Source organism: Lagopus muta, chromosome 23 (assembly GCF_023343835.1).
Source record: "Lagopus muta isolate bLagMut1 chromosome 23, bLagMut1 primary, whole genome shotgun sequence".
Taxonomy (NCBI): domain Eukaryota; kingdom Metazoa; phylum Chordata; class Aves; order Galliformes; family Phasianidae; genus Lagopus; species Lagopus muta.
In genome coordinates this window covers 3,566,900-3,589,758 of record NC_064455.1, presented here as the reverse complement: position 1 = coordinate 3,589,758, position 22,859 = coordinate 3,566,900, and the positions used below count along the sequence as shown (strand labels likewise).

Below are 22,859 nucleotides of genomic sequence, written 5' to 3'. Positions count from 1 at the left end.
GATCAAGGACAGAAATGAAGCAAGCAGCCAGGACAAGCTTTCATCTCCATCACATCTGCAGGGCAGCAAGCATGGCTGTATTCCCTGCTACCAAAAGAAAGCAGGACCTCATAAACCTCATCAAGGAACCTCGCTGTGTCACAAGGAAACACCCAGCACTGCTCAGTGACTGCATCTGCTCCATCTGCCCCACCTTTGCTGGCAGTGTTGGAGCAGCAGCCCAATCCATTGGGACGTCTGGTGAGCCTGCAACAAGCTGGGTCTGATTCATTAACACAGCTGTTAATTAAGGCCAAGCAGGATAGCAACATGTGATGCGAAGCTCAGCAGGTAGGGAATGGGAACGTTGCTCTTTAGGAAACATTTCTGAAGAACTTGTTGTAGCTGCGATACGAGGGTGCCATCTGCTGCCCATGGGGGCTCAAAGCTGACACAGCCCACCTGGGGGGCTTCTTTCTAATAAAAAATAATCACAGTAAAAGATTTTAGGTAATAAGGATGACACGCAGCAGAAGGCAGAGCTTCGTAATGCAGCCCAAGGCTCAGCATTAACCAAAATGATGAGAGCGAGGCTCTTTATCACAGATGTGCCTTTCACATCTAGAGCCATCTTCTGAATGCTGAGTATCACGTTGGCTTGGAGTTGAAAGGAAAGCAAAGGTTGGAGAGAATTATTAAAGATTGTTTAAAAGAAGAAAATAATATGGCCGTTTTATTTGCTTGTTAATGTGGCCCCATTGGACTGGGCTTGTTGGGCATCTCATCCTCCAACAGAAAAAACAGTGCCATGGTTTGACCTTTTCTCATTTTATTAGCACAGACTCGTGTACAGTGAAGACAAAGAGAGGAACGCATGTACCCAGAACATGGAAAAACTACAAAAATGGGAATGACTCGTGACCTCCTGTCATCCTGCCTCTTATTTCTCTCACCTCGAGTACCTGAACGCTGCCACGGACTTTGCAAGCCACAAAAACCACACTTGCAAGCCTGTGGCACACCTTTATAAAACCCTGCAGTTCCATTACCAAAAAGGGGCCCAGGTTCAGAACAACTGCACCCAGAGACCTGGACTAGAGCATGTGAATTGCCAAGTCTCACACAGACTTGAGTAAATTTGGAGCAAATCCTTTAGGTACTGAGTATCACATAACAGCTTTAAAAGAAAGGAAAAAACATTTACATGGTATGTGCATACACCCTAATGTAAATGTATGTATATTCAACTGTACATAGTTCAATGAAAATCCATTCTATAAGCACAGAAGCAATTTTGTGGTTATGTCTGACCACATAAATACAAACAGTCACAGAGATCGCTTACAGTTACAGACCTTCTTGTGGAAATCTTCATAGTGGCACTTGTAGTCAGTTGGTCCAGTGGCTTTGGAACACCTATACACACACAGGGATAGGCAGAAAGTGGCGAGATCTTTGTAGGCCAATAGCCAAGCTTACTGCATAACAAGGCTGATGTACAACATGACATCTGCAGCAATATTACCAATAAATTAGATGAAGACTGCTCTGATACGCATCCCATAATATAACGGCCAGCATTCATAAAAACAGAAAATATGCAATTCCATTCAGGTTGCACGGCGACAAACAAGAAGCTGTTTGCCACAGCGCAGCATCAACCCCTTGAGTGTCAGCTATTATCAGTAGGTTGTGGCACCCTGATATTCAGTCGCTATGCAAGGAGAACACCTCCAGATATTTTCCTAAAACGTGTTGTGATTATCAGTCAGAAAATAAAGAGAGATCCCACCATCAGAAGCCAGGAATGCAGTCACTTCTTCACTGGGAAAGGGCTGAGCCTTGTTGCTTTGCTCCAGCAGATGGCAGACATTTCAGTTTCGTTCGCATTTGTTTGAATAGGATTAATCAGGTTTATGACACCCATGGTTTTGCAAAAGAGAACAGGTGGATTTATTTCTGGTTTTAGCACTGCCCTTCCATCAAAGGGGGCTCGCTGAGAGGTTGTCCAAGGCAAAGTATCACCACCTCTTCAAATGAAACTGCAGCTCAGTTCTCCAAGTGAGAACACAGCTCTGCCTTGCATCCACTGCACAGGTACAGATTTCTAATGATACTCTGAGCAAACCATGGAGAGTGAAAGCTTCATGGAATGACTTGTGAGCCACAACTAAAAGCATGGGTTTCACAAGCCTCACTATTAACACTGACAACGTTCTGCATGACAAAAGGTTAAACTTAAGCCAAACTGGATATCTTACTGAACGACTCAAACAAAAAAAAAGGTTGAGCAAGTGACAATTTGGTGTTTCACATTAAAATCAACTCAACCATTCTGAAGTTTTGACCGGGGCAATCAGTCATAAACAGACTGCTAGAACAGGACTCCAAACTGAAATACCACTGCACTTGTGATAGAGGTGGTTTCAAACTGACATTTCTAACACCACTGGCCTCAAAGTATTTTTACAGTAGTTTCAGCTGTCCGACATGAGTTACAAGCTGCGGTGCCACACTTAAGGCTGCTCTTCTCCTTGTGAAACGCACTGCAGGCTTTCAGACTATTTTTCTCTTGTTCCACAAAGCTTTGGATTGAAGAGCTGACAAGTCTGTCCAATGTCTTTAGTTTTCCTCTAGACTGCATTCCTGGGTGTGCCGTTGTGCGTCACTGCCTTCAGACTGGAGGCGCTGGCTTGATGGTTGCAGATTCTGTGGGAGGCAACACCTACCTCAAAGACCTCGTGAATGGCTTTGCGGAAGCAGTGGAAATTGTAGTCTATCAGACCTGTCAAGAAGGAGGAGAGGGGGAAAGGAAAAGCTGCTCAGCTTGGCACATTTATGTAGTCAACAGAGCTTCAAAATCAACGTACGTTTCATTTAACACACAGCTATTTTGTTGCTTCCTGTAGTATGAATTTGAGATCTAAGGGCTATTGGTTTTACTAATGCCAGACTTTGTTTAGATTGTCTCTTTTCATAGAAACAAGGTGCTCGTTTGGAACGCAGGGTTTGTATTTTTAATTAAAGAGCAGATAAGGGGACAACACAAGACTCTAGCCACCCCAAAAATGTTCTAACACACAGAACAGTTAAACATGATAGTACAGCTTGACCATGGCTTTAATGTTAGCTTCCACTTTGCTGGTGTTGTTGATGTATATCCTAAGTGTGCTGAGTGGAACTTTAGACCAAATACAGTGCAGTTAGAACACATCTGCCTTCCACCTTTTGAACAGTCCACCAACACCAAGGTAAACATCACCATCATTTAAGCCCAATACCTTAAAATCAAGGGTTAGGATTTCATTTCTATCCCATAACATATGCAAGACCATTCATACCAATTGTCTTCTACAGGTCCATGCAACCATATAGTGGGTTAAGCCTGCAACACATTGAATGCTGCCCTACATTCCTACCGTGTATTTTGCCAGCCCACCGCTGTCCATTTCCTCAGCCATATGTTAAAAAGGTTACAGGAGTGTAATAAAGGTAATGGACAACGTGGTTATCACAACACAGCAGCTTGTCAAGCAGAACATAATAAGTGAGAGCACTACAGCAGATGGTAATGACAAGGCCTCATTAGCTACACAAGTAATTTCAACAGGAGGACGTCAATTAAGGCACTGATTCACAAGAACAAAAATAAGATCTGTTCATCTCTAAGAAGGGAGAAAATTCCTCCCAGAAGAAATTACACAAATTTAATTATACGAAATTAAGGTGAGCTGTAAAGCCTTATTAATACCTTACAGTTGATAGAAATCAGTAGATAAAAGCCATGCAAATGGGGGAAGCTCTTACCTTTGCGCTCAAAACTTTCTTCTCTAAGAATGCAAACTAAGGCCAAAAACTTTGTTACTTCCTTTAAGTACAGGACTGTTGTGTTATTGAGCTTGATAATTGCCATTGACTCTTTATCATAAGCACTTCCAGTGCCATCTTCTTTTAACCTAAGAAAGAACGAGTTCACCCAAGGTGCAGGTTAGTAAGATACGCTTCAGTAACTTCACAGCAAACACTCAATGCCTGTGAAACGTAGTGAAAAGAATAAAGCTCATATTAAGAACAAAGCAGGTGAAGGACTTTCAGCACAGGACTTAAGTGCTATTATAAGAGCATTACCACTACTTAAGTTTCCCCATGCTACACGAAAGCCAGACATGAACAGAAGAAAAGTCTCCCTGCACACAACCTACATTATCTGAATAGCTGCCTGCAAGCTCCCAGCTCGCATCCCTTTGACACAAGCTACAACTGTGGCAGTTTAGTGGATACTGTTCCCAGCATTCTATATAGTGGATACAGCACAGCACATGGGCTGTAACACAGTTTACCTCAAACCAAACACTCAGTGCTACACACTATCTGGTAGCACCCAGTGCCACGCATTATGGCAACCAGTGACTGAAGATTCTAAGGCAAAACTGGTAAAAACTTCAATAAAGTAACATGTCAGCAGAGTCACTTTTAATAAGTGAATACAAAGGCTTTCTCAGTCCGCATCCTTGTGCTGTATGAGATACTGATAACATATATTCTGATCCAAGGACTGGTCTGTTCAGTCACCCGGCCTGTTTAGTCACTTGAAGCAGCTCATAAAAAGGTTAAATATAAAGTGCTGTAGTCTACATATTTCTACAGTCATCCTCATAACTACTGAAGGCAAGTCTCATAGGAGCATAAAGAGCAGATGTAAGGACAGAAGCTTCAGGAGGACTCACAGCAGCCACTTTAATGGGAGCAGTCAGCCAGTAAGCTCCTACCACGGACTGTTTAGAACTGAAGCCATATAACAAATCACAGAGCAGTAAGACAAACTTTACAGTCAGCAAGGCTGGGGTGACCAGGCCAAACGAGACACAGCAATACTCACACTGTACACGGAACACTTGCCTCTAATGTCAAAAATGGATTCCCACAAACGTGAGCAGAGGGGAAAAACTGATCACAAAACTGAACCCAGCTGCCAAATCGTTTGGCTTTACTCCAGTTGCTCACAGAACAAATGTGCTCCACAGAGCAACTGACAGCACACTGCAAGATGCTGCAGCAAACAGCACCTGCAGTCTGCAGCCTGCCCTACAGCTTGTGAGGACTTTTTCCCTAAGAGCATTCGTCACTTACCCATATATACAGGAAACATCTATCACCACATCGATCATGTCACAGCACAACTCATACGACTGCATGTCCACAGGGGAACTGTCTGTTGCAATGTAGATTTTGCTGACTACATCGAAGAGAAAAGCTTTTTCAATGCCTGAATTCTTCGGGAAGAGAAAGAATTTGGATGAATGTTTACATTTCAAGTGCAATTCATATATTTGCACGTTCTTAACAGTGAGAAGTCTTTTAAACAATCAATTCAGAGGCTCAAAACACAATCAATATTCAGAGCACACACTTTACATCTGAGCAGAAGGAATTGCTTTACTGTTCCACATACTTCACTCAGAATTCTGTAAGATCACCACTTACTGATATAAAGATATTTAGTAGATTTTCCAGTGTTGGCAGTTGTGGAATGAGCTTCTGTACCACTTTACTGAAGGCTTCAAATATTGAGTGGTCGTAGATGCTGGTCAAATAAAAGCTGAGACAGGGCAAGGCAGGGGGGAGGAAAAAAGAGAAGAGATCCATGAGTCCATCACAATAGCAGTAGAGATGGTGAAGCTTTGTTTTCTAACACTCAAGCCTGATGAGTCAGCCAAGATATCACAAATATCTGTAACTTCTGAGAGGCTGCAATGAATGTTACACACTCTCCTCATCTGCAGGAGATGTGAGGACAGCGAGAGAAAATCATGCAAATGTTTTCACAATACACTTGGCCTACCAGAATACTTAAGGCAAAGGAAATAAATGCTTAACTAGGTTTCAGTGAGTCCTCTTCCCAGCCTTCTATTTTGTCACACTAATATCGAGATGCAGGCCATGTTTACAGGCTCCACAAGAATCAAAACAGCAGTAAAAAGAGAAAAAATGACATTTCATTGCACAGGGGTCAGAAGAAGACGCCCTACAAAGCAGGCCAAAAGTCAGGGATGAGCCTCAGCTTTGGCAGCCAGCTGTGCTGTAAAGCCAGCAGCAGGCAGTGCCAGCAGCCATGCTCCCTGCCCACCCCTCCAGGCCACCTGCATGAATTTGGCTTCACACACAGAATGAAAGCTGGGCAAGAGGATCTGAAATTATGAATGTGAGCTTATGAAGAAGTCTGAGGGGCATCTGATGGCTAGCTACCTGACTGAGGTAAGGCAGAGAGGGCCAGATGCAGCAGAGCATTCTGTAGTTTTGAGAAATTAACAAGACCTTATTCCAGTCCACTACTTCGTGTCAAAGCCAGTAGTCTGTACACATACAAGCAACAGCAAAATCACATTTGCAAGAATATAAAACTCACCTAAGGTGAAGTTTTTCAAGCCCAGCGTCTGTGAGGTCATCATTAGCTCTCTGATGAATATCCCTCTGAGTTTCTATTTTATGGTCATCTGATAAACCATCCACTTTATGAATAAAAACTTCAAAGTTCATTTCTGGGTTGACCTTGTAGGCCTTTGAAACTGTGATGTGGAGTCTTGTTAAAGCTTCCATATAGTCATCCTGTGAACAAGTTTTGGCAGGAATAAATGAAAAGGCTTTATCTTCAATATCTATTCCATTCAGTACAAAAAACTTCATTTCACTTCTGTAACGAAACAGAAGTTTGGTAGGAGAGAATACCTTGGAGAATCAGAAATCCACGCAGCTTAGATTCTGTTTCATTAGCTATGTTACACAAAACTAGGCTTCATAGCAAAAGGTGGTTATGCTTCAACTCCAGCACAGCGCAGCAGTGATCTCCAAGGCGGTCCCAACAACCAGGAACTCTCCATCGGTGCAATTCCTAAGTTCACTAGAAGCTACCAGAAACCTAACAGGGCCATTCCCTTGACATCGAGGTCAGAAGCGTGCTGGCACTACATGAACTCCACAGCAAGCAAAAGCAGAGGGAAGAGATAACTGGGTAATTCAGATCATCTAGCAGATCAGATTCTCACTGCTCCAGCTCAGAGTACTTGCCACTTTCCACTGGGGATACACATTCCACATAATCAATTCGTGAAACTAAAAGCAATTGCCAACACATCCTTTCATACATAACGAATCTTTCACAAACTTATCTTAAAATACACTCCCGATCATTCTTCTCACAAAGTAAAAGGAAACTTCTTCATAATTCTGAGGGATTTGTATTTACCTGAGCGTCAATAACATATATAAGAGCACCTGTTCCTCTGAAGATCATCTCGTAATCAAAAGTGGGATCAAAAAAGTCCATCTGCCCTGGAAAATCCCATATTTGGAAATTCACAAATGAACTGTTGGAAATATCATCCTTGTAGATCTTGTTGGTGCTTTCCAAGAACAGAGTCTCATTTGGAGACATTTTGTGAAACACCACCTGTTAAAAAGAACACAAATCACAGTCTTGACTTTGTCTCAGTGAAAGAGATTGCAAGATTCAAGTCACAGAACTTCTAACAAATAGGTTTTATCCTATATTCTAAAGCATACAGCTTTTCCTACAGTTACTTCAGTTCCCTTTTGGTGCATAGACAGCTTCCTACATCAGCCAAGCACATAACAGCCAACCAGAACCAAGCACTAACACACAGCCCATCACTTTCACAAGTGTAAGTAATGATGCAACCTAAAGACAGAGACATTCTGGCTATTTTCTAACAGTTTCTTCAAATTTTGCTCCATTACCCAGATCACATCAGGTATCAAGCCTGTGTTAATTAAGCAAGCCTTTAAGAACGGTCTATTTCCAATCTTAGAAACTCCTGTGCACACTGCTGTAGCCTGGCACTCAGCATTATGGCCCAACAGAGTCAGAGCACTCCAAAAGTGCAATACAAGTATAAAAATAACATCTCTCTTTCAGTGTCTGGAATAACTAAGTCGTTGCCTTCCCCAAGCAGCTGATGTATCTTGGTTGACCTTCTCCCTTTAGGTATCCTACAGGAATGCTGGCAGCTCCCACACTGGCCGGTAACCCACTTAGCAGTGATGAAAAATATTCTTCTTGCTGTGCTCAGAAAACCCCACTGGGACTTCAGCCCTTTCCTGAGCAAACAGGATATCGAAACATTTCAGTTACAGAATTCAGCCCCCAAAGAAACCACGTGCCACAATCTCTGCCTACCTGCACGACACACAGCTGGGCAGCACAGCACTCAGTGAGCTCCAAAGCTCCATCAGACTCAACTTTAAAGGATAAGGGGAAAGAAACGCACTTCCTCAAGGCAGAAGCATGAGAAAGCCAGGACTTTAAAGAGGTTTTAAACAGCAAGACATTTGTATGGAAAAGAGAGAACAGTTCTAGATAGGTTCCAGCCTTACTGTAAGGACTAAAAGCTCAGCAGGGTTTGAAGAACTCAGTTGTAAAGCAATTTGGAAATCAGCACTCCTTTGGAGCTCAGCATCTTTCACAAAGAATGGGGCAGAAACTGGGAGCAAAGGTTAAAGCAGACGAGTCTCTGAGAAGCAGTGAGCTCATCCTCCCTCCCTTCAGACTGATCAGGACACAGCCTGGATCAAATCCCACTTCTGCTGCCTAGCGTCTACCCCCATTCTTTCTAGATTTAAACAATTTGGATAAAGCAAAGGAAAAAGTCGTGGTAGAATCCAACTGGAAGCACAGAGTTGGCTCTAACACAGGCAAGTGACACCAGGCAAACACAAGCAGAGCAGACAGGCCTGGAAAGTGCTACAAAGAGCTGATCTTCTTCAGCATGGCTTTGCCTTTCCAAGTGTTCCTTTTGCACTTTCACAATCCAATGGTTTCAGCAACTTCCCACCAGATGCCTGAGGTTGCAGCTTCCCCCCGACTTTTAAGTTTCACAAATTTTGACTGCAAACAACGCAATCAATCTGTCTGCTGGCTGTCATTCACATCGCTTAGAGACTTAGAAAATACATCAGTCCAAACGCTGCATTTGCACACGGAGCGGGAGCATCAGGCCCAAATAACAACAAATAACTGGAAAGCAACGGCGGAGCGATCCAAAGGCAAAGTTTGCTCGCTAACACCCGGCGCGCGTTTTGCAAAGGAAGGGACGGACGGCTCTGCAGCACGGGGCGGATGTCGGACCCCCCGTTCGGAGGACGCAGCCGCCCAACGCCCCTCGATAGCGGCCGTGCCGGGGGGTTCAGCCGCCCCTCACCTTCTGGATGGAGGACTTTCCGCTGCGCCGCAGCCCCATCAGAAGGATCCGCGGCTTCGAGTCCGCCCCGCCCGCGCCGCCCCCGGGCCCTCCCGCACCGCCTCCTGGCCCTCCGGACCCAGGGCCGCCTTCCAGCTCAGCCTCTTCCTCCTCCTCCCCGTAGCCGAAGTCTTTAGGGAACGAGTCGGCCGCCCCGAAGCTGCCCCCCACCAGCGCCGGCTCCTCCGCCGCGCCCGCCGCGCCCGCACCGCCGAACTGCAGCGCCATGTCGGCCCGGCCCGGCCCTCTGCCTGCGCCGCAGAGCCCCGCCCCTCCCGATCCCTATTGGTTGGCAGCGAAAAGAACGACGCCGATTGGCTGAAGGAGTCGGCGCGGTGCGGAGCTCCGGTCAGGCGGTGCTGGTCACGTGACGGCACTGGAGCACGTGAGCGGCGGGGGCGGTGCTGCGGGGCGGGAAGCGGCGGCTGCGGAACAGCGGGGCGGTACGGCGGAACGGACAGACGGACACGGGCGGATCGGCCCGCCCGTCCGCCGGTCATTCGTTTCCCTATCGGCAGCAATTGGAAATGGTTTGGAGTTGAGGGAAATGGTTTTAAATTGAGGGAGGGCAGATTGAGGTTGGATGTCAGGGGGAAGTTCTTTGCTGTGAGAGCAGTGAGGTGCTGGAACAGCTGCCCAGAGAGGCTGTGATGCCCTGTCCATCCCGGGAGGCGTTCAAGGCCGGGTTGGATGGGGCCCTGGGCAGGTAGTGAGTGTGGAGGTTGGTGGCTCTGTGCGCGGCAGGGGGTTGGAGCTACATCATCCTTGAGATCCCTTCCAACCCTGGTCCTTCCATGATTAATCCATTCCACACAAGACTTAAGGCTCAGCAGACCCAAGGCCTGCCTGCAGCCCCATGCTTCCCTTGGCCCAACGCCACCCCCTGCTGCTTCCCTATCAACAGGGGCTCCAAACTGCACTGCTCCCCCCTCTCTTACAGCACCGATTCATCTGCCTCATGCATTCTGCACAGCAGCCCCTTCCCTGCCTACACACACCTACAGTTAATGCTGTACATTCTCATTTACCTCCTTTAATAGAAACAAAAGTCCAGTGGGGGTTGTTTTGCTTTTGAAACACTTACAGTGTTATTTCCTCTTTCAGGTCCCTTTAGTTCTCTTTGGCTCAACCACAGACACAGAAGTAAAACAAACAACCACAAAAGCAGCTGCACACTCACTATTTCCCTTTAAGATGAGGCACCACAAAGACAACGCAGTGCTCACACAGAAGAGACAGGACTGCAGTTCTCAGGAAGCCCTTTATTAAGTCAAGGTATGAAAGGAGAAACTACTGTTATTCATCACGCTTCTCTTCTTGAGGTGGTTCATATTGAGCCAGCTGTGGATTTAAAGAGAGGAATTCAGTTAGATGTCACATCTTAAGAGAAACAGGAGTTCCAAAGTTGTATTGGCTGCAGCACAAGTTAATGTCCCATAGGGGTAAGGGTGACCTCCCCTGGTAAAACCCTGCTACAGACATGTACCCAAGTTCCCCTCCTGCATTCGGCCTCTGGAAAGCCTTCATAGTAATGCATTAGCTTTCCCCCAGCCCTTCTTCTCAAAGCTCTTATGGAACCCACAAGCTATACAGTATCAGATCAAAACAAATGGGAAACTTCATCTCATCATTCAGTTTCCCAAGATGCCTTATTTTACTTATTTTGTAAAAAGAAAAGTCTGTAGTTAGCAAGAACTGCATTCCAGAATACGAGTCCCTCACCAGAAGCTACATGCAGGTAGGCAAGGAATGAAATGCATTCCTCAGCCACAAGGCCGAACAATTTAACATCATCATCATTTATTCCAGTGAAAGTTAGCTGTATTCTAAGTGTCAAAGTTCTCTTCTTGTCACACACGGAAGTACTTAGGAATATTAAATAGACTTTTACTTTGGTTTTCAGTTTTTTATTTTCTTCCAACACAGCTTCATATTTTTCCTTCATCTCTGCTACTTCCAAGCGAAGTGCCTCCACTTCTGGACTCTCGGGAGCTGAAGCTCCCAAGTGATGCTTCAGAAAGCTGATATTTACATGTTAAGTATTTCCTCAGATAGACAGAAAGACACTTGGTTTTAGCATTTAACCATAAATTAGTGCTGCAATAAACATGACTGGCGCAGCATTTAAATCACTCAAATTACTGCCATGCTTCTCATCCTACAGAAAGAAGCTGGAAAAATAAGAAAGCTTCCCAAATTTATTGCTATATTCTACAGAAAGACATCAGTACATACAAGACAGCTACTCACATTTTGCCACACCAACATCTTTTTTGGTTAAAAATTATCAGTTTGTGTTCCAAACAGTGAAAGAATAACCAAGCAGAGCAGGCTGCTTATAACAGCAAGAAACAATCCATAGGATAGAGGACAAAAAAGGATACTCCAGTGCACTACTTGGTTTCTCTGGCTCTTCATATAAGGCTACTAACACTGCAAATATAAAATATTCAATTACAAGACATCCATGCAACTCTAGTAGTTGAAAGCAACAGTCAGAATGCATAAAAGTCCCGTGCCATGCTTACAGCATGTTCTCCTGTTTAAGAAGATGCTCACCACATCCTTCATAAGGACAGAGCTGTACAGGAGGAAATAGAGCACCCCACACTTCAACAGTTGAGCAGAAGGGATTTTTTTGACCTAACCACAGGCTTTGAATACGGATGACAAAATAAGTGATGTAACACACACACACCAGAGGCACACACTTCCATACGTTTGCTTTCATAAATGCTGCTCAAGCACTACTTGCAGAGAGCTTAAGCGCCTTCCTCCCACTTTCAGCCACATGAATTGCACAGGCAAGCTGGTTTTAAGCTAAGCACTTAAGTTAGAAGCAAAACTCGGTTGCCACAGGGCTTGGAAGATTTATTTCGCTGTCACACTTTACACAGCAACACCTACAGGAAACCAAAGGGCCCCAACACACCAGGAAAGGCTCAGCACAGAGCCATACAGCTGCTACACCCCACCAACAATACAATTTCTCAAGCAGGAATACCAACATCCTGCTGAAAAGCTCTCGAGAACACATACAGATAATTTAAAGGACCTCAGCCATAAGAAAATAAGCGTGCTGAACTCGCAGCGTGCTTTTATTCCCTATTCGGATAAACACAGCCGCTTCCACAAAGACCCACGAGCTCCCCAGCGTTAGCAGCCCCGCTCCCAGCAGCGCCGTCCCGTTGTTCTGTCCCAACGCCCAACTCCGGCAGCACCACGGCCCGGCCCTCAGTTCGCCTTACCCTTGGTGAGCGTATCCAGCACCCCCGACTTCTCCAGGTAGCGCCGAAACTGCTCCCGCTTCGAGTCCGCGGCCTGAAGGAGGACGCCCACACGGTCAGAGCGCCGACGCACCCCTGCCTACGGAGGCGGCTCGGCGGGGCGGAGCGGCCCCTCCCCAGCGCCGAGGAGAGCACCGAAATGCCCCGCCGCCCCTCGCGGGCCCGCAGCCCCTACCTTGTGGTGCGCCATCTACCCCGCAGCGCTCGCACCGCCCGCGCCCGCCTCCTTTATGGCGCCCCGGCTTCCTACCGTTGCCATGGCGACGCAACCGGAAATCCCGCCCTCTGCCTCGCTCCCGGCTCGGCCGCTGATTGGCCGAACCTCGTGGAGTTTTCCGGTCGCTGGAGGTCTGCGCCTGCGCAATGCCTTCAAGTGTCGGCGTGGGCAGCGTAGTTGATGCGGCCGTCAAGAACCACCCACCTCAGAGCCCCGCGGCTGCCATTCGGGGTCCTTTCTAACCTCGAGCGGACAGAAGCGCACTGTGTGCCACATGCGAGCCCCTCGGCACCGTCTTTCTGCTCTTTAGCCTGTGCAGCGAACGCGTGTTTTACTATTGAGGTGTCCAATGGCAAAATGTGGCTCGCAGACCCTGCAGAGAGTGCAGGGGTTAAATGTCAGAATGAGCAAAATGGCACTGGTGTGTGTCCGTGGTGTCAAACCCCAAAGCGCCCACGGTTACCCAGAGCTGTAACTGAATACACACAGAATGAGAACAGAGATAAAAACAACAGTTGCTGGAGAAACACCTACAGAGAATGATTTTAATGACTCCAACACTTGATGTGGATGCGGTCAAATGGCTGCAAGCGAAAGCACTGTGCTGGTTTCCTGGTTCTTGTGCTGGTTTCCTGGTTCTAAGAATGTTATTTATTGTTAATTATTTTCTCTCAGGTGTCCCAGTGCCTTTTTTTTTCACCTAATTTCATTTACTAGTTTTCATAAAATACATTTATAGACTGGAATTTTGTCTTCTACTTTTAGCCGGCTTACATATCGCCAGCTATAATTTTAATCCTGACTTTTCATGTGTGGATTTGTATGTGGATTTATATGATGTACATTTTCCTTTGCAGCTGGAAGGTTAATGCAGAAGCTTGGCACGGAGGTTTAAGCCATCCCTCCATCGCCAGCGAAGCAAGCAGATGGTTCAGATGTTATTTAGCTAAAAGCAAAAGGGCTGCACAACTTCTACCTTAACCTCTGCGGAAGGCTAAAGCTGAACGAGAAAGCTGCTCGTGGCTGCTCTTGCTCCTATCACAAAGCCCGGCAGCTAGCCAAGCACAGTGCTTGGGCAGCCATGCTATATCTGCAGGTCGGTGGGGGCCCGCCGGCTGCTCGCGCTGCTCGACAGCGATGGACGCCCAGATAAGGGCAGTGGCTGGGGGCTGCCGCAGCCCTGGCTGTGCTTGGAGCCCGTGCTGGCCTCCCCTGCCGAGTCGGGGGTGTCGGGGCGGCTGGGGTGCCTGGTGTCGGCTTTGGGAAGCAGTTGGCCTTGGCTCACGCTGGGGCTGCTCCGTCTCCTGCTGCTGCTCTTTGTGAGGGAATTGGTGGAGGATCCGACGCTTTCAGCTGCTGCGGAGCAGTTCCAGGAGGAGATGATTCCGTGCTGTCTTCTCAGGCTGGCAACGGGAAAAGGCTGCAGAGGGGGCTGCGACAGCATCTCAGCAAAGCTTCTTGAAGCGGTATCTGCATTCTGAGTACCAGCAAGGAAGTGTTTCTGATCAGCTTCTTTCTGGGAATTCCTCCTTTCAGTCCCAGGCCTGCCCAGCAAGCCTTCAGTGCAGTTTGTGCTAGCATTCTGAGTCTGACCAGCTAAAGCATCTGTAGCTGGCTTTTTCTTCGGCAGTTTGTTGTCCTGATTGTGGTGGGTGTAATTGCCTCTATTTTCTGTGTGGTTATTTTGAATAGACTGGAACATGGGAGCAGAATTTAAGACCGGGTAGATGGCAGCGTCGGTTTGCTTTTCCATTAAAAAGGCATAACCGCTAAGTACAGAAGGGAGAGTTTTGGGGGGAGTTGCAGATATACCCAGAGAAGAGCGGGGTATCACAGAGTATTTCTTGGATTTGTTTGTGTAGAAATTGCCACGGTAATCCTTGTTTTCCTCCTTCCCACAAAGACCTATTTTAATTTTTCGGAATCCGAGGTGGATAATTTCTAAGACATTTAAAAGCAATGATACGGTCGCTATTGACTGCATGAATAGGATGAACACTGTCTTTTCTGTTGGCCGTGATACAAAGCAGTCGACTACGTTTGGACATGGATCTCTTTGACATTTGTAAAGGGGATCCAGGCGAAACCCGTAAAGCAGATATTGCCCAATCATGAAACCAACTTCCACTGCAGACCTAGTGAAAATGTGTATCACGTAAGTGCAGAGCAACGAACCTCGCAGGGGTGCTTTGTTCAGCTTTCTTTGGTCCAGCTGCCGGAGTTCCCTCTCCAGCCTTTTCCGATATTCTGTCATTTCTAGTTCAGTGCTTTCAAGTTCCACTCTCACCTGAGCTTTCTTCTTCTGTCTCTCTTTCTCTAAGGCTCTTAGTCTGTATAAGGCATGACCCATATACACCAAAGAAGGAGAAGACACAAAGATAACTTGCAAGACCCAGTATCTTATGAGAGAGATGGGAAAGGCCTCATCATAGCACACGTTCCTACAGCCAGGTTGCTCAGTGTTGCAAATAAATTCTGACTGTTCATCATTCCAGACGTCCTCGGTGGCCACTCCAAGGACAAGCATTCGGAACACGAAGAGGATGGTTAGCCAAATCTTGCCAATAATAGTGGAGTGAATGTGGACCTCCTCCAGAATGCCTCCAAGGAAATTCCAGTCTCCCATGGTTATTGTGCCATTTTAAGACTAGAACATATGAGAGAGCAAGCATCAGATATTGTAAAAGCTGAAGCCCTTCTTAAATTCATTACAAAAAAAATGACACCATCACATGGTGTCAATTGCAGCATGACTCATTGGCATTGTAGGCATTGTTATTTCTCAGCTAAAAGACAAAGAAGTGCATCCACCTGTCTCTAATTTATCATTAAAAGACACCCAAGACAAGGATGTAACTATGAGGTATGCAGCATCCCCTGTGCATCTGAATCAGTGGAAAATACAGTGCCTGCCTCACAGCAGCACTGGGCATCCAGGGATCTGCTTCTCCATCATCCAATAGATCCCACTGTGAGAGTGGGATGTTTATCTGTAGGATACCTGAGAAGGCAATGAGTTTTTATGATTTGCAGTCAAACAGAGAAATACTTCCTGACCCTCATTTTCAGTGTTGTGAGCAATGTGTTGCAGCTGAAGTGATGGTTCTGTCCTGTTAACTTTTTGCCATGAGATCTGGTTACACTTAGGATCTCATGAGGATCCTAAAACACAACAAAAAGGCAGTAATCGATTATTTTTAAGGATTTTTAAGCATAAAACTGAGAGCAAATAACTGCTTTCTCTTTGTGGATGACAGTGCTAAGCAAATAAATAAATCCCCATCGCCAGTCCAATTCCCTCTGCTTGATGACACCCCTGTTTGAAGTACAGAACAGTGTCCAAGCACCAAGAGCTGCTACCTTTGCCCACGAGCCTATGAAAAAAAGAATGACTTATGCAAAAAATTATCTGCTGGTTTCATAAACAGTTCTGTTTGTAGATATAACATTACTTTGTTTGGAATTCGGTCACATTAAAAACAGCATGATCTGATTTTTTAGTACATAGGTCATTTAACACAAAGCTTTCGGTTCCGATGTAATTAATCTTGGCACTGTAAAACAAGAATATTAAGGAAGTAAATGGATGTTAAATCCTTGTGGCTACAATATTGCTGACTGCAGAGGAAATGTTACATTGAGACAGCTATTAAACACGAAAATACACTTTCAAACTGGCAGACAAATAGGTGTCAGACATCATAAAAGAGAAACAAGTGAAAATAAACAGCACATTAGAAATAAAACGTACCTTTCTTTACAGCAAATGTGTAAAATTAAGCTCTATGGTATCCAGTGACAACCCCTGACATCTTCCATCCGTGTGCGTTGGATTTCACATTACGAACAGTTCATGTCACCACCCGAGCAATTGGTGGAATGCAGGCTCTGCACACTTGGATTTATATTTGCTGGGGATGGAGGGAGGAGAAAATCAATGTGTTGGTCTGTCTGCTACAGCTCCGAGCACAATTCAACGGTGACCAAATTAATATTTATGGGGAGGGGGAAACCACATTCAAAGAAAGGCTAGAAATGAAAAATCCACAGCTTGAGCTTCCTACCAACCATGTTCCCTTTCATCCTCCAAAGGAAAGAGGTACATCTGCTGAGTCGGAGCTTCCCAGCACAGGCAGAGATAAGGCAGGGATGGCCGGGTCATAGCAGCCCAACACGAGGCCGAGACGTGGCACTAGGCACTCCTTTAGGTTTCTCTGATCAGTGCCCTGCTAAAGTGCATCGCCACTACAAGTGTCCTGCATAGGATGAATGCACTTCCTCTACAACAGCCCCGAAGAGCCCATCGATACCTTTTAATTTCGGTCTGAGGATCAGTCAATAGGTCACGTCCGATTTCACAGCTCGGTGGCAGTGAGGGAAGCACTCGATTGCTCCGGCTGTGCCACCAGTGCTCTCTGGTAAGCACTTGCAGCAGCTCTGAGGCATCATCCTGCTGCTGCTACAGAGGGATCTTCATCCATCCAGGCGGTCTACATATGCCTCCCAAGCTTTGCAATGACGCTGAAGCTCTGTTTGATAACCTCAGGTATTAGAGGAAGCGTTGGAAGTATCCAGTGACAACTTCATGCTAGTGATGTGCTGCTCTGTGCTTTAGTGCAGGTATTTTGCATCTATAACTCTTTACATGGACTGGCACACCAATACTCAGCATTTAGCAGTGCCAGGACAGAGCACTGCTTTCTTTCAGGTCAAAAGGAGCACAGTGCTCATCCAGTTCCAACCCCATGCTGTGTGCAGGGTCGCCAACCATCAGACCAGGCTGCACAGAGCCACATCCAGCTTGGCCTTGAATGCCTCCAGGGATGGGGCATCCACAGCCTCCCTGGGCAACCTGTTCCACTCACTTTTACTGTAGTTGGTTTTGCTTTAAAATAACTCTATGTTTCACCTAACTACTAAATGGCGTTTTCTAAGCTCAGGGTCAAACTCCCTAAAATTCCTTTGATCAGGGAAACATTCTCCCAAGACCTTTTCATTCCTACTCATCAGTAATGTGCGCTTCATGTGCAGAATTGATTTTTATTTCCTACTCAATTTGTCTGACCCACAACGACCAACTGGATAACCAGAGCACAGACATCAGCAATGTCCCATGGGCTGTCAGCATAGCGCAGACTCACTCTGATGCTTCTGTTTCCATGGTTACGTCAGGGTCACAAAGGATGAACTGCAATACCAATAAATTCGGACAATCATACTATTTCACATTGTCCATGACTGCAAAATGCAGCAGTACTGTGTTAGAAAGCAGATTGCAGAGTGCTGTATAGAGACACACTGCTGGCATTCCACCATTCTCAGTGCTGGTGTATGGGATCAATTGGTATTGATGTCCATGCAAACCAGTAGATGCAGGCTGGTGGGTCTGCTTTCCTAAGCACTATTTCTGAGGATGGCCTGGCATTACTTAACCTGAGGGTTAAGGTGGTTTTTGGTCATTGGTTATTTTTAAGCTTAGGCAGCGTGCAGCATTTCTACTGGGGATGTTCTTTATTCCTGCACAAGTTCCTCACTCCCTTGCAAAAAGCTCCTTGCAAGGCAGCAGGGCACCCAATGTTCCACACTAAGCTGAGAGACAGCTCAGTAATGTTCACAACTTCCCAGCTTGGGAATTTTGTAGATTAAAGGTGGCAACATTTAGATGTCATTCCTACAGCCAAGAAATACCAACCTGACATGTCTCAGCATCTTCAAACAAAGAGCGGTTGGCACAGAACCAGTTGGCACAGAGCAGCAGCTGTGCTGGAGCCGGAGGGCAGCAGTTGTGGCTCTGCAGCTGCCCTGCACTGGTCTGGGGTTCTGTGCTTTGCCCCATCGAGGCTGTGCACTGCTGCTGTGCAGGGGTGCAGAGCTCCTCCGGATCCCCCAGGTCTCAGTCCCCACCAGATCACCCTTCAGACCCCAGGAAAGCAACAGAGTGAGTCTGGAAACTACTACCACACAAACAAAGCAAGGGATTGGGAAAAGCAGCACAGATTTACCAAAGGCAGCTCATATCTGAGCAAGTGGACACTGTCCTGCAAGATAACATCTTCAGCCAAGGTGGGGGAGCAGTGCTTATCGTTCACCTGCATTGCAACACACTGCTCCCCACAGCCTTCCTGGAGACACACAGAGATGCAAGCAGAGCAGGGCTGGGAGAGGCCATGCAGACGTCCCATCTGCAGCTGCCCCTTGTGAGAGGTATGCAGCCCCACTGCTGCTGAGATGGAGTGGAGGGGACAGCTGTGGGGACCCCCGGGACAAAGCACACAGGGCTCAGCAGTGACCAGGCTGCACCACACTGCCACGTGGTTCTATCTGTTTATTCAGATATAGGAATTAAATCAGTGCACTATTTCATGAATAAGATGGGATTAATTCTGAATTAAAAAGCACGAAGAGCAGCTCTTATTCTCCCTCCCTGGGGAGAGCAGTGCCAAGTGACAGTTTGCAAAGCACTTCCTTCCTCTCGGAGCATGCAGCTTTGGCCATGGCATCCCCCACTATGCCCTGGATCTCAGTCTTCTTTGAAGCTCAGCTTATCCTTCACTTTCCGTGCCATGTATGCAGCAGTGAGCACAGAGCACGTCACAGTGAAGACACACAGGGCAGAGAAGTGGTGTGCCAGGTCACCCTGCAGCGAGGAGTAGATGTGCCGCCTGGACTCATAGTCCAGCACCACGGCCTCGATCTGTGCCAGCGTGCAAAGCACCAGGAAGACATGAAAAATCTGATGGCTCTGCCCAAAAAAATAGCATTTCCCAGGGAGCAACTTCTCTGGGTAAGGATGGGAGAAAAAAAAGGCACCGATGAGGAAGAACAACACCTGACACTTGTGGTACAGCAGGGCCGGGTCCGTGTGCTCCGCAGGTGATGCGGTGCAGATGCGGTGCACAACAGGGCTGATGTCCAGCAGGTAGGCCAGGCCTGAGGGCACCTCCTGGCACAGCCGGCTCAGCAGCCATGCTGACTGATGGAAGTGGAACTTGGCATAGCATGAACCTGCACATGACAGCCAGGCCAGCAGTGCAGCCGTGGGCATGAAAAAGCCCTGAATCCTCTCGTGCCAGCTGGGTTCGATGGCATAGTAGTAATGCACCAGTGCACTGCCATACTGGTAGATGGCCACCCCTACATAGTCCATGAAGAAGAAGCTGTAGTGCCAGAACTCAGACTTGGCCTGCAGGAGGTGAGCGAGCGTGCTGAACGTCAGGTAGGTGATGGATGCCGTGATGATGATGAGGAGCGGCTGGGCGTGCGGGTCCTGCCCAAAATCCACCCTCTGGGAGAGCTGCTGGAAGCGCAGCAGCAGGATCAGCGTGGCCACCAGGTGAGTCCACACGTTGATGGCTTCGTTGTGTTGCTGGAAGAGCGTGGAGAAGTAATAGCTCCAGGTTTGGTGCACCGGGCGATAGCCGGTGTGGATGTAAGGCTTCCAGAAAACCCTCGGCACCTCAGAGCTGCTGACAGTGGTGGGCAGTGGGGGAGCCAGCAGCTGGGGGACCTGGCGCACGTTGATGAAGAGGCGGCTGAGCTTCTCTGCCACCACCGCTGCCATGGCGCAGCCACACTGCAGCTCTCGTTGCTCGAAAGCACCTTGGGACAAAAAGACAGTTCTGCTGTGGGGTTTAGTAATAACTTTACCAAAGAAGCTGCCTGAATGCCTTTTTTTCCCCTCTCATATGTAAAATCCTTCATGATTAAAGAGTGGCCTCGTTACAGCTGACATAACAGATTCACTAAAAACAGCAATATGAAGGAATGGGAAGGGATGCTTCAGCAGTGCCACTGCTGTGCCCCATTCCATACAGGTGACACCATCTGGAAGAGCAGAGAGGTAATTAACCCCATACCAGTGCTCTGTAACACTGTAATTAACTCTCCAAGGCACAACAGCTCCTAGTGAAGTTCAGCTCACTCCCTTCCTGTAGTTTAGTTTCTAACAACTTCCCCCTCCAGCAACAGCCTCAACTTTCCCTTGCTGGTTGCCTGCAGCATCTGTGTTCCCAAGCTGCAAGGAGCAGCATCCTGCAAGCAGGCTGGCAGCTGCCCTGCAACACCGCTGAGACCACAAATGACTGCAACATCAGAAACAGGACACGTGAGTGAGAAGGTCTGAGTTCTCAGCATCGTTTTCCAGCTCCACATTTTCCATGTGGCTTCACACAAAGACAGTGCAGCCTGAGTAAGTTTGTCCGGTTGCATCACTGATGTCCAGCAGCGTAATCTCAGTGAGCAAGCTTTCCATATTTACATTTTTGCAGCTGCTGTCCCTACTGAGATAAAGGCAGCTTCCCCAGCTTGTTTTGCCTTTTCACAGCAGCCTTAAGAACTGAACAGAATTTGCTCGAGGTGATCCCCCACCCCACTCTTTACCTGCTCTTGCTCAGACAAGTTGGGAAGAAACCAGCCCAGCTCTGGTGCTGCTTTAAGCCTCAGCTCCTGCCAAGTTCAGTCACTTCAAGTACGGCTCAGCCAGGAAAAGCTCTTCAAAGTTTGGAAATAGGAGGGGGAGGGAATGGGACTGGATTTAAAAACAAGCAACAACAGAATCAACAAACCCACCTCTAGAATTTCCTCATCAGAATGGAGCAGATAGGTCCAGAATTCAGCCTGCCTGAAGCTGAGGAGCAGAAATGCAGATAAAATCAGCTGTTTACTGCTTGACTTCCCTCTTAAATGCTCTTTCCCCACCTTGCCTGGTGTCTGAGGCACAGCACCAACAGCAGCCACTGGCACAGGGTGACCCTTGTCCTTGCTCGACCTCCTGTGACATGGGCAGGGCGCCCAGGGAAAGCCAACTTAGTGAACCTTCCATATTCACAGACCTGCTGATCTCAAACAGTCGCAGTGCTGCAGCAGCTTGTGCTGCTGACAAAAACAGAACTGCCTGGGTGAGGCTGATTTGACCAAATCTTTCCAAAACAAAGCCCTGGTGTCGCACGCAGAGCTCGCCCTGTGCCTGCACATGGGAAGGTGGCTCAGCTCCGGCTTCAGCCCCTGACGGTTCTGCTGCAAAAAGTCCCTGGGAGGAACGCTGGGGTGAGGCCAAGGGAAACGCGTGCCCAGAGCAGCCCAGCACGGGGCAGGAAAGGCACCGCAGCATGGCATAGGCTCTCCGCAACTTGTCGGAGCAGGACTTAATCTGCAAAGCTCTTCCTAGCTGCAAAACCTGAAGCAACGTTCGGTATGAGCAGATCAAGCTCTGCACGGTACCAGCAATCATTAACCCGGCTTGAGCTCGAATAACAGCCTCCACACAACCGTGAGATGTCAGCAACTCTGCCTTCAACGCCTGTTATTCCCTGCGGAGTTTTCTTCTCCCCAGCAGCACCCGCCCACCCTCTGGATGGGATTCAGCCTCGGCCCTTCTCCGCCGTACGGACGGCGCTCAGCATCCCGCAGCACAACGCTCCGCTGCCGGTCCCGCCCAGCTCAGCTCCTCACGACCCCCCTCGGATCTCCATCCCAACCCCGGAACGTCCCTTCCCCATCCCAGACCCCCGCCCTCACCTGCGGACCTCTTCTCGGATCACCGATTCCGACGGAGCCTCCGCAGCGGCCGCCCCGGCGCCAGATCCGCTCCGCCCCGTCGGGAAACGCCGCCGCCCCGCGTGGTGCGGAGGGGGCAGCGGGAGAGCAGCGCTCGGCCTCCGCCTATCGGAAAGCCTCGTTTGTATTATTCCCTCTTTTATGTCATTATTCCTCTCCCTTACTCCTATCACCCTTGCAGCCCAAATAAGGCTTCATCGTTTTTGTAACTCGCTACTGAATCAAAGACTAGCGAGTTAGGCAGCTACGAGCAGTCATTTTTAAGCAGCTTTTTCCACTTTCCTGCCTGAGCACAATGGCTGTTCTCCTCCTCCTTCCTCAGTACTCACCTCCCCGAGCTTCACTCCCACCTCACAACTCCTCTCTGAGGAGTTCAGCTCCGTTTATGCTCACAGCAGAAGCCACGGAAAGAACTAAGATAAAGGAACAGAAGGGTCCAAGTTTGCATCTGACAGCTTTTGGCAAGTCAGAAACTCGTGTTTTAAAAGCCTTTGTGTTCTTAGTGCCAGTTGGGTTCTGGCAGCGCTGTCATCCTTCTCTCCTCCCCCAAAAAGAAGGGGGGGTTTC

General features: G+C 47.7%; 4 protein-coding genes across 10 annotated transcripts; all 4 read right to left on the bottom strand.

The window, feature by feature from the left end:
- Nucleotides 1-499: 499 nt before the first annotated feature.
- On the bottom strand, nt 500-9,477 carry RRAGC (Ras related GTP binding C). Of its 2 annotated transcripts, none has more exons than XM_048968966.1 (7): nt 9,195-9,477; nt 7,223-7,426; nt 6,386-6,585; nt 5,464-5,578; nt 5,110-5,252; nt 3,787-3,935; nt 500-2,764 (listed from the first exon to the last, which is right to left on the bottom strand). In XM_048968966.1, exons 1-7 carry the CDS (start codon nt 9,459-9,461, stop codon nt 2,613-2,615), a joined length of 1,230 nt encoding a protein of 409 aa, XP_048824923.1. In that variant the 5' UTR covers nt 9,462-9,477; the 3' UTR covers nt 500-2,612. The 2 variants fall into 2 exon arrangements, with proteins under 2 accessions (XP_048824923.1, XP_048824924.1); XM_048968967.1 differs by having other exon boundaries at nt 502-2,764; nt 9,405-9,477.
- A 998-nt stretch (nt 9,478-10,475) lies between these two features.
- Nucleotides 10,476-12,809, bottom strand: LOC125703886 (MYC binding protein). Its single transcript, XM_048968968.1, has 5 exons — nt 12,696-12,809; nt 12,482-12,554; nt 11,618-11,666; nt 11,125-11,254; nt 10,476-10,574 (listed from the first exon to the last, which is right to left on the bottom strand). Exons 1-5 carry the CDS (start codon nt 12,708-12,710, stop codon nt 10,530-10,532), a joined length of 312 nt encoding a protein of 103 aa, XP_048824925.1. The 5' UTR covers nt 12,711-12,809; the 3' UTR covers nt 10,476-10,529.
- Nucleotides 12,810-13,821: 1,012 nt separating this feature from the next.
- Nucleotides 13,822-16,588, bottom strand: GJA9 (gap junction protein alpha 9). Its single transcript, XM_048968926.1, has 2 exons — nt 16,489-16,588; nt 13,822-15,384 (listed from the first exon to the last, which is right to left on the bottom strand). The coding sequence occupies exon 2, from the start codon at nt 15,361-15,363 to the stop codon at nt 13,822-13,824; it is 1,542 nt and encodes a 513-aa protein (XP_048824883.1). The 5' UTR covers nt 15,364-15,384; nt 16,489-16,588.
- Nucleotides 16,589-18,117: 1,529 nt separating this feature from the next.
- Nucleotides 18,118-22,807, bottom strand: PAQR7 (progestin and adipoQ receptor family member 7). 6 transcript variants are annotated; one of them, XM_048969024.1, is made up of 4 exons: nt 22,254-22,807; nt 21,306-21,363; nt 21,117-21,182; nt 18,119-20,336 (listed from the first exon to the last, which is right to left on the bottom strand). In XM_048969024.1, the coding sequence occupies exon 4, from the start codon at nt 20,296-20,298 to the stop codon at nt 19,258-19,260; it is 1,041 nt and encodes a 346-aa protein (XP_048824981.1). In that variant the 5' UTR covers nt 20,299-20,336; nt 21,117-21,182; nt 21,306-21,363; nt 22,254-22,807; the 3' UTR covers nt 18,119-19,257. The 6 variants fall into 6 exon arrangements, with proteins under 6 accessions (XP_048824983.1, XP_048824981.1, XP_048824979.1 ...); XM_048969022.1 differs by lacking the exon at nt 21,306-21,363 and having other exon boundaries at nt 21,117-21,227; XM_048969021.1 differs by lacking the exon at nt 21,117-21,182 and having other exon boundaries at nt 22,254-22,805.
- Nucleotides 22,808-22,859: the final 52 nt, after the last annotated feature.

What these genes read in the sequence shown, in the direction of transcription:
- PAQR7 (XM_048969026.1), bottom strand. Translation starts at nt 20,298, where the DNA reads ATGGCAGCGGTGGTGGCAGAGAAGCTCAGCCGCCTCTTCATCAACGTG.
- LOC125703886 (XM_048968968.1), bottom strand. An exon ending in AAACCAAGTAGTGCACTGGA is followed by an intron (nt 11,255 to 11,617) that starts GTATCCTTTTTT and finishes TGTAAATATCAG; the next exon opens with CTTTCTGAAGCATCACTTGG. An exon ending in ATAAAAAACTGAAAACCAAA is followed by an intron (nt 10,575 to 11,124) that starts GTAAAAGTCTAT and finishes TTAAATCCACAG; the next exon opens with CTGGCTCAATATGAACCACC.
- GJA9 (XM_048968926.1), bottom strand. Translation starts at nt 15,363, where the DNA reads ATGGGAGACTGGAATTTCCTTGGAGGCATTCTGGAGGAGGTCCACATT.
- RRAGC (XM_048968966.1), bottom strand. Translation starts at nt 9,461, where the DNA reads ATGGCGCTGCAGTTCGGCGGTGCGGGCGCGGCGGGCGCGGCGGAGGAG. An exon ending in GAAAGTCCTCCATCCAGAAG is followed by an intron (nt 7,427 to 9,194) that starts GTGAGGGGCGGC and finishes TCTTTTTAACAG; the next exon opens with GTGGTGTTTCACAAAATGTC. An exon ending in TATATGTTATTGACGCTCAG is followed by an intron (nt 6,586 to 7,222) that starts GTAAATACAAAT and finishes ACTTGTTCACAG; the next exon opens with GATGACTATATGGAAGCTTT.